The following is a 16218-nucleotide window of genomic DNA, read 5'->3' as shown; positions in this document are numbered from 1 at the left end:
GTTTTGTCCTCAGCCGCACTGAAGACTTTGGGTCCTCTGCTGCATGCAATTTGTAGTAAATGGGGTCTTTTATGCTCAAATGCCTGTTTTTTTTAAACCACAGTATGTGCTGTAGTTTCTGACGTGCTGTCTGAGCGGGCATTCAGCACAGCAGGTTTTGTTGTAAAGAGGAATCCACCTATCTCCTGACAGTGTGGACCAACAGACTTTAAATTAAACTAGTCCCAGGTTACCAATTACCACTGTAATGGTGCCACGCAATGTTTTTGGAGCTAGACCTCAGATGGCACATTTCCAATGTTTGCTGCAGGGTAAATCTCGTATTGCACCTTAAAAGTAGTTGTAAAGCCTTAATGGTTTTTTACCTTCATGCATGAAGGTAAAAAAACTTCAGTATGCTGCTACCCCTTAATACTTATATGAGCCCGATCCAGCGATGTGCACAGGAGTGGGTGCTGTCCCGGCTCTTAGCCTCCTCATTGGCTCAGAGACCCACTGCTTTTAATCACATGCAGTGAGAAGGGAGCCAGGGGGGGCTGAGCCCGGTTCTGTGTAAGAGCGAGCTTATGTAGCTCAGTGGTAGATGCATTTTCAGTGAGTTCACAGCCAACAGAAACTTCTGCTTAAGGGCGTGGTAGCCCACTTTTATTGAAAGTAACAAAAATGAAAGTTCATACATGCACAGGTTGCCCACACAGGGGTTCTTCTCCCAAAAAGAACACAAACAAAAATGCCAAGCCACCTGGCTCTTAAGGCTCAGCCTTGTTCGCAGTACAAAGCTGCGCAGGCCCACTCCTGGCCTCTAGGAAGGGGTTCTCCTGACACTCCAGGCTTTCACACTCCAAGACTCACTGTACCCTCTGGTCCCCAGGACTCTCTTCCAGTTGTCTCAGCTATTGTCTCCCCAACTGTCAGCTGGCCCACCTCAGTCCACTAACCTGTAACTTCTCCCACATGGAGTGCCGTCTCAAGGATATTGCCTGGGTTCTTAAACGGCAGCACACCTTACTCCTGGCTGCAGCAAATGCTCCAACACTAACTCTGAGCTATGCTTAGATCTGCCTTATAATGAGCGTGTGCACCTGGAGACACACACAACCTGCAGAACTTCTGGAAAGCCCGGACACAAGACTGAAGACTCCATCCCTCCCAATGCTCTTTGAGGTCTTCAAGTTTCCAGCCCCAATCCAGACTTAGTTTTCCCTGCTCACAAATCTTCTGCTGGCGTTTCTCAAACTGCCTCTTTGATATATATATACACATACACACATATACACACACACACATACATAAACAGCGGTCTGCCCATGTAAACAAGGTAGATTGCCATTCTGTTGGAGGGGAAGATGGAGATCATGCATTTCTTTCCCCAGTCAAAGCACCTCCCCCACAGTTAGCAAGCACTCCCAGGGAACACATTTAACCCTTTGATCGCCCCCCGATGTTAACCCTTTCCCTGCCAGTGTCATTAGTACAGTGACAGTGTATTTTTTAGCACTGATCGTATTGGTGTCACTGGTCCCCAAAAAGTGTCACTGATTTGTCCGCCGCAATCCTGCTAAAAGTTGCTGATCGCCACCATTAAATTTAAAAATTCCATAAATATATCTCATAGTTTGTAGACGGTATAACATTTGCGCAAACCAATCAATATACGCTTATTGGATTTTTTTGTCAAAAAACATGTAGCAGAATACACATTGGCCTAAATTGATGAAGAAATTAGTTTTACATTTTTTATTGGGTATGTTTTATAGCAGAAAGTAAAAAAAAATTTTTTTTTTTTTTTTTTTTTAAATTGTCGGTCTTGTTTATAGAGCAAAAAAAAAAACAGATGTTCAAATACCACCAAAAGAAAGCTCTATTTGTGGGAAAAAAAAGGACATTAATTTTATTTGGGTACAGCGCCGCACGGCCGCGCAATTGTCAGTTAAAATAACGCAGTGCCGTATTGCAAAAAAAAATAGCCTGGTCATGAAGGGCGGGGGGGGGGGGGGGGGTCGGGGGGTACAGCTTCCGGAGCTAAAGTGGTTAATCTTTACATCACTTTTTTTGTACTGCAGTTCTGTGACCTAGAATTTTTAGTGTAAAACTATTTCTAACCAAAATAATTAGTGGAACTATGGCCTACCATTAGCTCTAAGCACTACAGTTCATATTTTTAAGTGTTTCTGCACTTACAGTCCCCAGCAGAGTCCCTCAAATACCTGTTGAGCCTGCCAGGGAAGTCCACCTAATCCAGCTTCCTGTGATGGGGTAGCAATGATGCTGCACCGCTCCTAAATTTAGAGCATGCCACTGTCATGTAGGCTGTGCCTGCTTGAACTAGGCTGGGTTAGAAAATATATTGACCTTTAGCTTGTCAATCATTGCCTAGCCACACCTTCTCCTGCCCAATGCATTCAGGAATGAGACCACTGTGTTGCTAAAACCCTCCCCTGTTGAGCTGCATTTTTTGGGAAGGTTGCAGGTTATACAAGAATGGAGGATTTGGCTCAGTCAGGGAAGTTAATTGGAGTGGTTTTACTTACTTCATGCTGCTTGTGCCTCATATAGTAACTGGATTTAAGACTTTTATACTTTCCTTCTACCCAGAGCAACCTGCCCTCAAAGTCCAACCAACTCACTGATTAACCACTTCTTGCCAGCCTGCACATCTATGTGGCCTTAGGTAACATACCAAATCCATACTTGCAATCGGGAGCTTTCCGATCATGTGACCACTGACTGCCAATCACAGTGGTCACATGATTGGAATGCCCACCTCCATTTCCCTCCATTTCCCAGGATTTAGATCCGCTTAAAGGGCTGGGAGGTGGCAGGAAGGGGTTGATTGTGTATTTAAATGTCCACAGTTAAAGTTAGGTTCAGTGGGTTCAGCAACGCCGATAGTCAAGCAATCTGAATCCAAGCAGAACTGGGTTTGTGTATAAAGTATGTTTAGCTGGTACTTCAGATCAGTTTGGAAGAATTTAGATGGAACTTGAAAGCATCTTACTGGTGCTCCTGGCCTTTATTTGGCCCCCCAAGCTGCTTTCGCATTCCGACTTGAACAAGGGAGGTTTTTAAACCATTCTATAAGCTTATTCAGAAAATGAGAAATGTTGGATGGTGAGTATCTATTTGAAAGATGCCACATAAATTAAACAAGAGGATGCAGTACGCTGACTTTTATTTTTAGATGTTTATACAAGTTGAGTTCAGTGAAAAATAAAATGCAAATACAGCAACACTGTAGAGACACCAAGAGCAGCATACAGGCAGTAACAGATATCAGACGCCATCCTGAAACCAATTCCAGAAACTTCATATAATAGTTCGAGGAGATCTTGTTAGCAGCTTCTGTGGGGGGAGGAAAAAGTTATATTATTCCACTGAATAATATGTATCCACACTGGTCGTACAACCACATTATAAAGATAGAATCAGGGCCAATCAATATACTGCTTTACATGAAAACTACCCTAAAAGTGGTTGTAAAGGCTCCCCTTAATACTTACCAGAGTCCCATTGTGATTCAACAATGTTCACAAGAGCCTCGGCTCTGAGGACTCTCCCACCTCATTGGCTGTCAATCACAGCCAGTGAGTCAATGAGGAGAGGGAATGGGGCTGAGCTGTGGCTGTGTGTGTGAGAATGGACACAAGCTGCTTGCTGTGGGGACACGAGAAGAGGAGGATCGGGGCTGCTCTGTGCAAAACCATTACACAGACTCGGTAAGTATTACATATCAGTTTTTTATTTAGTTGCCCTCAACTCTGTTAGGGATACATTTCTAGCAGTATCGGTACATGACATCACTGAACTCAAAAGTTCATCCCCATTACCATTTTCACAGTAAATGGTCCAGTTAGAAACATCATAAAGGCCATATCTTACTTGTGAGTGCAAGGTTGTCTTCTTTCTTCACTACCGAGTCACTGACTTTGGCACATGCAATATCCATGCTTGTTCAGACACCAGATCTGCACATGCATGTTCTTGGTTAATGGTTTAATTAGTCAGTCAAAGATTACTTAAGTGACTGTCCCTATAACAAAACCTGACAACAGATCTCAAGAGCAAGTACCTAGAGGTGCCTAAACATGTTTATGGCTACTGTCACTGCTCTGTTCTAACCAAAGAAGGGCTGTTCTGATTAGGCAAGTTCTACCACTTCATGTTAGTGCCATAGCTTGCCTGCTCTCCCATGTCTATTGGTCTCATCATTACTACTGGCTGCCTCGCTGGCCAACTTGTGTTATGTGAAGGTATTTCCATGTGCCTGCACTTTACATCTGTCAAAGGATATAAATTTTGGCTGTTAAAAGCAGCAGAAACACTTTAAACAACTACGACAGGGACATCCAACTTCAAAGCCAAATTTAAATTTGGGGGGGGTTCCAGTAAAGGGTATTGTTAATGCTACAGCATGCAAATATATTTTAGATAACTATATGTCCCTATGGCTTCAATGCATATTTTGATAAATAAATATACTGTGTACCGGTACAAGTACTGGTAGTTCTATGCAGTGATCGTCTGGTTCAAAATTCTGGTTATGCACAGCTTCTGATTTTTTTTTTTTTTTTCATTCCACTGTATATTCCAGCCATCAGTACAATCTATAGAGTCATACAATTCATAAGAAAAGGATTGATAGAATGGCAGCACTCTGCAGATCATATGTTTCGGCAAGTCAACTATTAGGAGGAACGCCAATGAACCTCCAATACTGAGCATCATTGATTCTATGGTATCCTATAAGATAGGATGCAAAAGTATGACCAAGAAAAAGGTGCAAGAGCTGTTTGCCTTAAAATTTATAATGAATCATAGCCCCCTTTGGCTAAGTGATTCTGATTTGTTCCACACTTTGCCCAACAATGGATACCAAATAGAGTCCCCCTTGCTCTCAAAATTGTGTCCCTGTTTTTCTTAAGAACAAACTGTATATCCAAGCATTTCTTGGTTAAAGCATTACTTACCATCTTGTTTTTACTTATGTTTTACACAGGGGTGCTCATATTCAGCATAGCCATTCTCACCTGCGGAAGAGAAGGAACATTAAGATGGAATGAAATTAAGACAATGCAGAATAAGACTGAAAAAGTAACCATGCATGAAGGTCCTCAATCTTAATGGAGGTGGACATTCAGCTGGAATCAGGTTCACACATGTTAGCTGGCCATACATCATTCAATTTTCTAATTGTTAATGGGGTCAAACTGTTTTTTTTTTTTACTGTAATGATCAGTAAAAATTCAAAGGAGCAGAATGGAATTTTTTTGAATGAACAAAAATGCTGTGAATGTGGTTTATGTTTGGGTAAAATAAATATCGTTATGAAACACGTTTAATACTACTGTGATACCATTACAATAGCCATAAAATCAGAAACCCACCCAAGCTTCCAAACATCTTAAAAACGGTTTTAACAGACATTTTGCATAATTGTTTCAATACACAGATCCAAATGGTATGGAATAAGATATAGTATACAGTGTCACTAAAGGGTATTCCATACCGCTAAGCATCTCTTGGGTCTTGCTCATTTCTTCAGGACGAGGACAACCCAATCTGAATCATGCAATTTTTCCAAAACATCCATTTCTACAAAGCATGTATACAAAATGGGCATATGTCCGAAAATCCCTCCCAAAAAAAACAAAAAACGAAGTTACACTTACCGGTAACGTCTTTTCCAAGAGTCTTTCAGGACAGCCACCTTTCAGAGATATCGGCCCCTCCCTTCTCAGGAAACACTGCCTCCACTAGAGCTTTAAGCTTCAGTTTTCAACGAGAACCTCCGGTCAGTCTAGAGGAACACAAGAACATATACCAACCTTCACTTTCCTGATGCTCTCATGTCCCAGTGGGGAACTGTTATTTGGGTGGGTACCGGTGCGGTCCTGAAAGAATCTTGGAAAAGAAGTTACCGATAAGTGTAACTTCGATTTTCCCCCTTTTGTCTTTCAGGACAGCCACCTTTGATAACGAGCACTTGCCCTAGGGTGGGACTACCGCTTGAAGAACTTTACACCCAAAGGCCTGGTCTTCGGCAGATAAATCCTGCCTGTAGTGATTAACGAAGGTGGAAAAGCTTGACGTCGCCGCTCTACAGATTTGCTCCGGTGTAGCACCAGCCCACTCTGTCCGAGATGTCACCATAGCCCTGGTGGAATGGGCCCCCAATACCTTTTGGAACCTCCACCCCCTTGACTACATTTGCCTGGCTAATAGCCAACTTGAGCCATCTAGCCATCGTACACCGAGAGGCTTTAGAACCACTCCTAGCCCCTGAAAAGGAAACAAAAAAAAAAAAAAAAAGAATCAGACTTTCTGAATTGTGCCGTACTATCCAGGTACCTTAGAACACACCTTCTAACATCTAGCCTGTGAAAAATATGCTCCTGTTACCTCATGGGATTTGAAGAGTAGGCAAAATGATTTCATGGCCTCTATGAAATTTAGAAGAAATTTTTGGCAAAAGCTGGATCAGTTTTAACCACTATCCGATCTGGAAAAATTTGAAGAAAAAAGTGCCCTAATCGAGAGGGCTTCCAGCTCACTAACCCTCCTTGCGGTAGTGATCGCTACAAAAAAAAAAAAAAAAAGTCTTCAGTGTCAGCAACTTGACTGCACAAGACTCCATTGGCTCAAAGGGTTCCCCTGTAAGAGCCTGCAACACCAGAGAAAGGTCCCACATTGGGAAAGGGTGGAATCTAACACGTCTGTCTTAGGGCTTTAAAAGAACCTCCATACCCAGGTGTTTTCTGCTAGCTGAAAAACACCTAGGAGAAACCTGGCCAGAGTGCTAAGGGCCAATTCCTTGTCTGCCCCACTCTGCAGGCACTCCAGTACTGCTACTGGGCTGTGTACGTTAAAAGAGCTTTCTGCACACCAAGTAATAGATTTGGGTAAATGGAGCGCGTCTTTTTCCTGCAACTTAGAATGGTTGCCACCAGTCAGAGAAACCCTTACCCTTCAGCATCTCCCCCTCAGTAATCAGGCTGCTAGATTCCATCTCTCCACCTGGGGACAACAGATCAGACCTTGAGAATGGAAAACCATGGCCTCCTGGGCCAGTGTGGCGCTATTAGGATCAGGGTCGTGTCTTCTGTCTGAAATTTCCTCAGCACTGCAGGTAACAGTGCAGGAGGGGGAATGGCATAACACTTGGTAAAACGCCAGCTCTGAGTGCATCCACCCCAATTGCCCCATCCCACCCGTTTAGTGAAAAGAAACGGTGGCATAGGCAACCACGTAGAAGTTGTCGGAGCAGACCTGTAAATGTTGGCCCTGAAACTCCCACTGGAAGGCTTTGACAGCTAGTGCTATCGCCCTCAACTCCCTCCAATGCGTGGACCTCTTTGCGTCCTTCACTCTCCAGGAAACCTGCACCAGCTATAGGACTAGGTGTGCTCCCCAGCCGATGCCGCTTACATCCGTCATGATTGTCCTGGACACCAGCAGTTCCTATTCTAGGCCATGGGAAAAGTTTGCTGTCTCTTCACCACAGGGATCTCTTTACCTGTACTGGTACTTGAACCGCTGAGTTCAGAGACCTCTAACTGTGGTCCCAAACCCCTAGAACGAACCGCTGCAATGGGCAGAAGTGTATGCCTGCCCACTATATGGCAGGGAGGGCTGCCGTCAGCAAGCCTAAGGATGACATGGCCTGTCTTATCGAGACCTGGTGATTGCACTGCAGAAATGCCATCGCCTTGTCCACCTTTTGGACTTTCTCCTGAGGGAGAAAGACCCTCTGCTGGGTTAAGACCAAGATGTAGCCTAAGAAGTTGACCCTCTGGGATGGGACCAGGCTTGATTTCTCTAGGTTCAAGAGCCATCCTAGACTTTCCAAAACGCTTCTTGCCTCCTGCAGATCCTGGACCAACTGCTCTGGGGAGAGAGCAAACAGGAGCAGATTGTCCAGATATGTAATCACAGCAATACCTCTGAGTCGCAGAAAAGCCAGGGTCTCCACCATGACTTGTGAATATGCAGGGGGGGGGGGGGGGGGGTGGGGAGTATAGTCCAAAAGGAAGAGCCCGGAATTGCAGATGGACGGTCTCCTCCCCGGACCTTACTGCTAACCTGAGAAACTTCTGACTGCCCTCTGCGATGGGAATATGCAGGTAGGAGTCGCTCAAGTCTATGAATGCCATGTAGTAGAGCTGCACAATTCTGGCCAAAATGAGAATCACGATTTTTTGCTTAGAATAAAGATCACAATTCTTGTGGCATAACATTTTTCATATTATACAAAGAATTGGGCTAACTTTAGTTTATCTTTTTTAAATTTATTAAAGTATTTTTCTCCAAAAAAAGTTTGAAAGAACACTGCGCAAATACAGTGCGACATAAAATATTGCAACAACCACCACTTTATTCTCTAGGGTCTCTGCTAAAAAATATATATAATGTTTGGGGGCATTAAGGACTTTTCTAGCAAAAAATTATGATTTTAACTTGAAACCAACAAGTGCCAGAAAAAGGTTTAGTGTTTAAGTGGTTAAACTTTCCTCATTTACACCCAGAAGTTCATGCCTTTGATCCAAGGGACAATATGTTACAATGTTTATTGTTAGCTCTGCTGTCTGAGGAATGTTGTGATACTTGGCAGAGTGCCTATTTTTTTTGTGTTTGTTTTTTTGATTGTTGAAGCTGTGCATAGAGAGAAAATCAGGAAAATGCTTTGTCAAGATCGCGAGGGGGAAAAGATTGTGATCTCGATTCTCAACGATTAATTGTGCAGCTCTACCATGTAACAGTCTGGAGGGAGCAGTGCCTTCACTGAGAAGACATGCGGAACCTTCTATAAGTAACTGAACGATTGAGAGGTTTCAGGTTTAAAGTGAGCCTGAACTTTACTGAGGGTTTGTGTACCACAAAGATGTGGGAGTAGATCCCTCTGCCCATCTCCTCTTCTGGGACCCATGTCACTACTTCCTGCTGCTCCAGTTCTTCCAAGGAAGATCAGGGCCGTCTTTAACGCAGGGCAAATGGGGCAGCTGCCCAGGGTCCTGTCACTGTTTGGGGTCCAAAGCAGAGCTGCCTGTTAAGCCCGCATGCTGCCTGCAAATCGGCGCTGAAAATCCCCACACACACAGCCTGTCTGTCACTGTCATCAGCAGCGGCGCTCACAGTGCAGCAGTCAGTGCTGTATTTTTTTGATTGAGGAGCGGGCCACGGGTGGGCGGGGCCTTGAGCTCTACTGACGCTCTGGCCCCCACCCCTTGCTATACGTACACTGCAGAGTGTACCTGGTCGGAGGAGCAGAGGAGTGAGACCATGGAGTGGAGTGCTGCCTGCCTGGTGCCTGGTCAAGTGAAACTTGGCTAGCAGTGTGTGTGGAGAATTGCCAGGACAAGTTAGGTCTTTCTCCTCCCCTGGCTCCCGCTCCCCATCCCCATGCCATGTGCCCTAAGCCTGGCTTTCAACAAAAACCAATGAAACTTCCACATCAAACCTACGTTGGTGAATTACCAATTGCATGCATCTTAATTCCCGTTTTCCTTGATTTGTGATTTTGAATATTTCTATGCACAATGTTAATTAAAAGGGCATACGCAGTGGCTGTGCGTCCATAGGAGGCACATGGCCTCTCTCCTGTCCCCTCTCTCTCACCATAGCTAGATTCTTGCATTGCATGAATCAATCTATGATCGTCGCTGACACCCCCTATTCAGGTGTCAGTCCCCTTTTGGGGCGCTGGGCACCTGAATTACAGCGGTGGGGATTTTTTTGGGAAGCACCCGATTAGAGACGTAGGCTCTAATAGGCGCCCAAAAAGGTGTACAGCGGGCGTCATTCTGGGAGCTCGCTGTTCACTCAGAGATGTGTTAGCAAAGCAATTTGCTTTACCAACACTGAACCGCCTCTCAGCCAATCAGGTAACAGACCCGAGCAACGTCAAGTGCTGTGATTGGACGCCTGATATAGAGAGGACGGGAGAAGGCATTGAGGAGCGCGCAGGACACCGCCGCTGACCCGCTGTGAGACAGGTAAGTGCCGGGCGATGCAAACTGGCAGCATTTGATGGGGCACAGTGGCTGTGTTTCTATGTGTGTGTCTGTTTTTTGAGATGTTGGGTGTTGGGGTGAAGAGCAAAATTGCATGGGGGGGGCAAAAAAAAAAAAAAAAAGTTTGCCCAGGGTCCAAACCATATTAAAGACGGCCCTGAGGATAGAAGAGCATCCACCTTCTCTGCACACCTTGGAAGGTCTTATGAGAAGTCTGTGTGGGGGGAGGACTTGAAAATTCTAGTCTGTACCTCCTCCTTACAATTCCCAGTATGAATTGCTTGGGGATGACCGACACCCACTGTGGGAGAAAAGCCCTCAGTCTTTCTCCCATCGTGGTCAACCCGTCATTGGATCTTTCGGAGTTGTTCAGGAGGGCGAAAAATCGCTCCCCCACGTCCTCTACCCTTTGGGGGTCAACCCTTTTTCTGAGCCTCAGCTCTTAGGGTCACAAATTTCTTTAGACTGTTCCTCAAACTTTTTTATAGGAAAGGTTTTGTCAGCTGTCCAATCTGGAACTGAACAGCAAATCTCCTGTGATGGGTACTCCGCAGCGTTTTACCCTGGATGCACTATCCCCCTGCCAAGTTTTAAGCCAGAGCGCTCTTCTGGCCGAGTTGGCCAGGGCAGAAGATCTTGCAGACATACGTACTGACTCCACTGAGGCATCTGCAATGTACGCTACCCCTGTCAGAAGCATAGGAAAATACAATATTTTTTCTTTTGAGGTCCCTGACGCGATATGCACCTTTGTATGCGTCAGCCAATACTCCATGTTTACTCCATGTTGCGAGCTGCCACTGACTGCCATGGCAGGCTAAAGATTTCCCAGGTCTTCTTTAGGAGGGAGTCTATCCTTTTGCCTATGGGGTCAGCAAGCACCCCCATGTCCTCAAAAGCCAGGTCTGTTTTTCTAGAAACCTGTGAGAAAGCTGCGTTCAGCCTAGATTTTTTCCAGACTGCTGCTTCATCTGCCGCAAAGGGAAATCTAGGGCCCTGGAAAAGAAAGGCTTTCTTTTTGGGTCTCTCCATTCTTTAACGGCTTCCACCAAGACTTCATGGACTGGAAAAAACCTTCCTGTTCTGTTCTCCCAGACCTTCATACATTTGGTCATGGAGCGAGAGCAATTTTTTTCTCTTCCTGGATCCCCAAAGTGGTATGGATGGCTCCCAGGAGATCCTCCATGTCCTCCAGGAAGAGCTTATACCTAGAGGTTCTAGCGGATTCATCCCCTCTGACTCACCTAGGGAGGCTGAGGATGGGCTGTCAGAATCTTCCTCTAGTACCTCTGGTGCCCCCGGGTAACATTCCACTGGTGGAGGGAACTGCCGGCGGACCAGGTGCAATGCTCTGCTGTGCTAGCAGAGGATTAGTGGGGGGTTGCAGAGGCTGGAAGCTTGCAAACAGTGATTTAAAGGATTGAAAGGTGCTAGAAAGCTCCTTAATTGATGCTACCAAGTCCGAACTGGTCTCAGTCCCTATCGGTGTCTCCCCGCCGGAGGAAACAAGAAATAAAGGGCCGGTGAGGGCGAGTGGCTTAAAGCTCTAGTGGAGGCGGTGTTTCCTGAGAAGGGAGGAGCCGAGGTCTCAAAGGTGGCTGTCCTGAAAGACAAAATGGGGAAACATAAAACACACATTGATATATATATATATATATATATATATTTCAATATCAAACTCCATGCGGGCTTTTATGTGTCTTGCACTGAGGAGAGGCTTCCGTCGGGCCACTCTACCATAAAGCCCCAACTGGTGGAGGGCTGCAGTGATGGTTGACTTTCTACAACTTTCTCCCATTTCCCGACTGCATCTCTGGAGCTCAGCTGCAGTGATCTTTGGGTTCTTCTTTACCTCTCTCACCAAGGCTCTTCTCCCCCCGATAGCTCAGTTTGGCCGGACAGCCAGCACTGGGAAGGGTTCTGGTCGTCCCAAACGTCTTCTATTTAAGGATTATGGAGGCCACTGTGCTCTTAGGAACCTTAAGTGCAGCAGAAATTTTTTTGTAACCTTGGCCAGATCTGTGCCTTGCCACAATTCTTTCTGTCAGCTCTTCAGGCAGTTCCTTTGACCTCATGATTCTCATTTGCTCTGACATGCACTGTGAGCTGTAAGGTCTTATATGGACAGGTGTTTGGCTTTCCTAATCAAGTCCATTCCATATAATCAAACACAGCTGGACTTAAATGAAGGTGTAGAACCATCGCAAGAATGATCAGAAGAAATGGACAGCACCTGAGTTAAATATGAGTGTCACAGCAAAGGGTCTGAATACTTAGGACCATGTGATATTTCAGTTTTTCTTTAATAAATCTGCAAAAATGTCAACAATTTTGTGTTTTTCTGTCAATATGGGGTGCTGTGTGTACATTAATGAGGAAAAAAATGAACTTGCAAGCGTGGGACACAGATTTAGCCTCAGAGAGACCTGGACCACTGGCATTCATCCTTCCACTCTGCTTTCAAGGGGATATTAAATGTCTCTTTGGTGGAGGTGAGTGTTCAGGTTCTTACAAGATGGTATATGGTTCCGGCATGTCTAGTGGGGCCGTTTCCAATCTCCTTACCTTTGTTTTAGCCCTTTGTACCATGCTTCATGTTTGGTTGGAAAGCCCTAATATAAGGGGTGTCTAGAATAAAGTTCTCATAATACAGAAGGTCACAGAAGTACCTGTTCCAGAGTTACTCCATATAGCTCTGCTCAATGGAAAGGTTGCTAACCGTTCTCGTTCTACACAAAGATTGATCCACTATGTTTTTAGCTGCCAAACTAGCTATAGCTTGATCCTGGAAGTGCCCTTCAGTGCACAGTGCTATGTTCAGGCGCAAAGTTTCCTGGATTGTGCTTAACGAGCACCTGGCAAGTAAGCTTAATGCCTCTGCCTCCTTGGTTTTGGAAGATCTGGGAGCCATGGGCTAATTGCATCAATATACTGTAGATCTGAAGGGGTTTTCTTTTTTCTTTTCCCAGGTACCCTCCTTAGGACCTCCTGGTTCTAATTGATACTGTAGGTATTCCCTCTTTTTCCTCCATTTTTCCATCCTTTTATTTTTGGTACATTTGGCCTGGTCTTCTGATTGGGTCCCCTCTCAATTTTCTTTTCCTTTTTATACTTTTGGGTTTTATGTTCTCATGGTTTGGGCTAGCCCCCACGTTATGCTTTATGTTGGCATAAGGTCTCATGGGTGGGATATCCCCCCTCTCTTCCCCCTTTTTTTGCTTTTGTGTGACTGGTTATCTAGCATATTATTGGTGTTTATTTACACTTGGAATGTCTATGTGCTTACTGTTCATCATCCCCCCATCATATCCAAGCTGAAATTGTACAATTGCGGTATCTTGGTTGTGGCTCCAGCCTGTGTGACCTCTCTTGTACAATTAAACTTTTGTGCTTTTACTTCCATTAACAGATTGAAAGAAACATCCTTTAGCAGATAATGCTGTAAACACTTTTACCTTCTTTACCACAATAACGAATGTTTTTAGGTCATACTGCAGCATTAGTTTCTGAGCTGAAACCAGAGCGCTGGTCTCCTTTCTAGGTCTGACGGAGATTACCTTGTTCATAGTAGGCATACACCATGGCGGAGCTCTTCTTCACATTCAGCATCCTGTTACCCATTAAAACTCTAAATGTGAAGGTGATAGGCTCATTCTTGCTGACCTGAAAGATGGAGAGAAATAAAATAATGGATGGTTAATGATTAGAAAATACAGTGTGAACCGCAGGGACAGAGCTGTCTCTGGTTTATGACTCTTGCCATCTCCTTAGCGCTCATCAGTGCAAGTTTCATAAATTGTAGCTTATTTTAACCTCCAGCAGCGCTAATTGTGGGCCCCCCATTGGCATCTGTAAGAGAAATGACAGTATCTCACAAAAGTGAGTACACCCCTCACATTTTTGTAAATATTTTATTATACCTTTTCATGTGACAACACTGAAGAAATGACACTTTGCTACAATGTAAAGTAGTGAATGTACAGCTTGTATAACAGTGTACATCTGCTGTCCCCTCAAAATAAGTCAGCCATTAATGTCTAAACCGCTGGCAACAAAAGTGAGTACACCCCTAAATGAAAATGTCCAAATTTGTCCCAATTAGCCATTTTCCCTCCCCGGTGTCATGCGACTCATTAGTGTTACAAGGTCTCGGGTTTGAATGGGGAGCAGGTGTGTTAAATTTGGTGTCATCACTCTCATACTGGTTACTGGAAGTTCAACATGGCACCTCATGGCAAAGAACTCTGAGGACCTGAAAAAAAAGAAATTGTTGCTCTACATAAAGATGACCTAGGCTATAAGAAGATTGCCAAGACCCTGAAACTGAGCTGCAGCACAGTGGCCAAGAGCATACAACTGTTTAACAGGACAGGTTCCACTCAGAATAGGCCTCGCCATGATCGACCAAAGAAGTGGAGTGCACGTGCTCAGTGTCATATCCAGAGGGTGTCTTTAGGAAATAAACTTATGAGTGCTGCCAGCATCGCTTCAGATGTTGAAAGGGTGGTGGGACAGCCTGTCAGTGATCAGACAATACACCGCACACTGCATCAAACTGATCTGCATGGCTGTCATCCTAGAAGGAAGCCTCTTCTAAAAGATGCACAAGAAAGCTTGCAAACAGTTTGCTGAAGACAAGCAGACTAAGGACATGGATTACTGGAACCATGTCCTGTGGTCTTATGAGACCAAGATAAACTTATTTGGTTCAGATGGTGTCAAGCATGTGTGGCGGCAACCAGGTGAGGAGTACAAAGACAAGCGAGTCTTGCCTAGAGTCAAGCATGGTGGTGGGAGTGTCATGGTCTGGGGCTGCATGAGTGCTGCTGGCACTGAGGAGCTACAGTTCATTGCGGGAACCATGAATGCCAACATGTGCTGTGACATACTGAAGCAGAGCATGATCCCCTCCCTTCAGAGACTGGGCTGCAGGGCAGTATTCCAACATAACAACCCCAAACACCTCCAAGACTACCACTGCCTTGCTAAAGAAGCTGAGGATAAAGGTGATGGACTGGCCAAGCATGTCTCCAGACATAAACCCTATTAAGCATCTGTGGGGCATCCTCAAACAGAAGGTGGAGGAGCACAAGGTCTCTAGCATCCACCAGCTCCTTGATGTCATCATGGAGGAGTGGAAGAGGACTCCAGTGGCAACCTGTGAAGCTCTGGTGAATTCCATGCCCAAGAGGGTTAAGGCAGTACTGGAAAATAATGGGGGCCACATAAAATATTGTCACTTTTGTTGCCAGCGGTTTAGACATTAATGGCTGAGTTATTTTGAGGGGACAGCAAATTTACACTGTTATACAAGCTGTACACTCACTACTTTACAGTGTAGCAAAGTGTAATTTCTTCAGTGTTGTCACATGAAAAGATCTATTAAAATATTTACAAAACTGAGGGGTGTACTCACTTTTGTATGATACTGTATGCCCCCTCATTGGCGTCTGCGGGAGAAATAATCCCAGTTGGTGGTATCAGGAGATGGAATAGTGCCCCATCATTGGTATCCGTGGCAGAAATTGTGCCCCACTGTTGGTGTCAGTCTGAGGAATAGTGCCTTGTTTTTGGGGGAGCAGTGGTACCCAAGGCCCAGATAAAGGCAAGCAAAGGGCCACATCTGGGCCCCCGGGCCACATTTGGAGACCACGGATCTAGATTCCTGGTGCCCAACTTGTGGGCCAAATACCGCATGTGTCCTTTTGGCAACTACAGGGGTTAGACAAAAAAAAAAAAAGGTTGATTTACTAAAACTGGAGTGTGTAAAATCTGGTACAGCTTTTAGTAGAAACAAATCAGCTTCCAGGTTTTTTGTCAAAGCTTAGTTAAACAAGCTGAAGTTAGGAGTGGATTGGCTACCATTCACAGCTGCACCAGATTTTGCACTCTCCAGTTTTAGTAAATCAACCCCACATGATTGTCAGGTATAAAGTGACGACATGTTTTGCGTCTAAAGTGGAAGTCGTGTAACATTCTTTTGCTTCTATTGTGCGACGAGATACCAAGCTTATGCCCCACACACACAAGTGGATTTTCCGTCGGAAAGAACTTGGATGGTTTTTCCGACAGAATTCCACTCAAGCTTGGCTTGCATACACACGGTCACACAAAAGTTTGCTAAACTTTCGACCGTCAAAAACGCGGTGACGTACAACACTACGAGCAAAATGAAGTTCAATGCTTCCAAGCATGCGTCAAATTGTTTCCA

The 16218-nt window shown here is 44.9% G+C and overlaps 1 protein-coding gene across 1 annotated transcript in view; it reads right to left on the bottom strand.

The window, feature by feature from the left end:
* Window positions 1-3155: 3155 nt before the first annotated feature.
* The window catches only part of LOC141105847 (ovostatin-like), a 175465-nt gene continuing 162402 nt past the window's right edge, over window positions 3156-16218 (bottom strand). Inside the window, exons 34-36 of the mRNA XM_073595980.1 lie at window positions 13565-13670; window positions 4968-5027; window positions 3156-3342 (exon numbers count right to left, since the gene is read on the bottom strand). Of these exons, the coding sequence (XP_073452081.1) occupies window positions 4978-5027; window positions 13565-13670 (156 nt within the window). The 3' untranslated portion in view covers window positions 3156-3342; window positions 4968-4977. The remainder of the gene's footprint in view (window positions 3343-4967; window positions 5028-13564; window positions 13671-16218) is intronic.

The sequence above is a fragment of the Aquarana catesbeiana genome, linkage group LG08 (assembly GCF_042186555.1).
Source record: "Aquarana catesbeiana isolate 2022-GZ linkage group LG08, ASM4218655v1, whole genome shotgun sequence".
NCBI lineage: Eukaryota > Metazoa > Chordata > Amphibia > Anura > Ranidae > Aquarana > Aquarana catesbeiana.
This window is presented reverse-complemented; position numbering and strand designations above follow the sequence as displayed.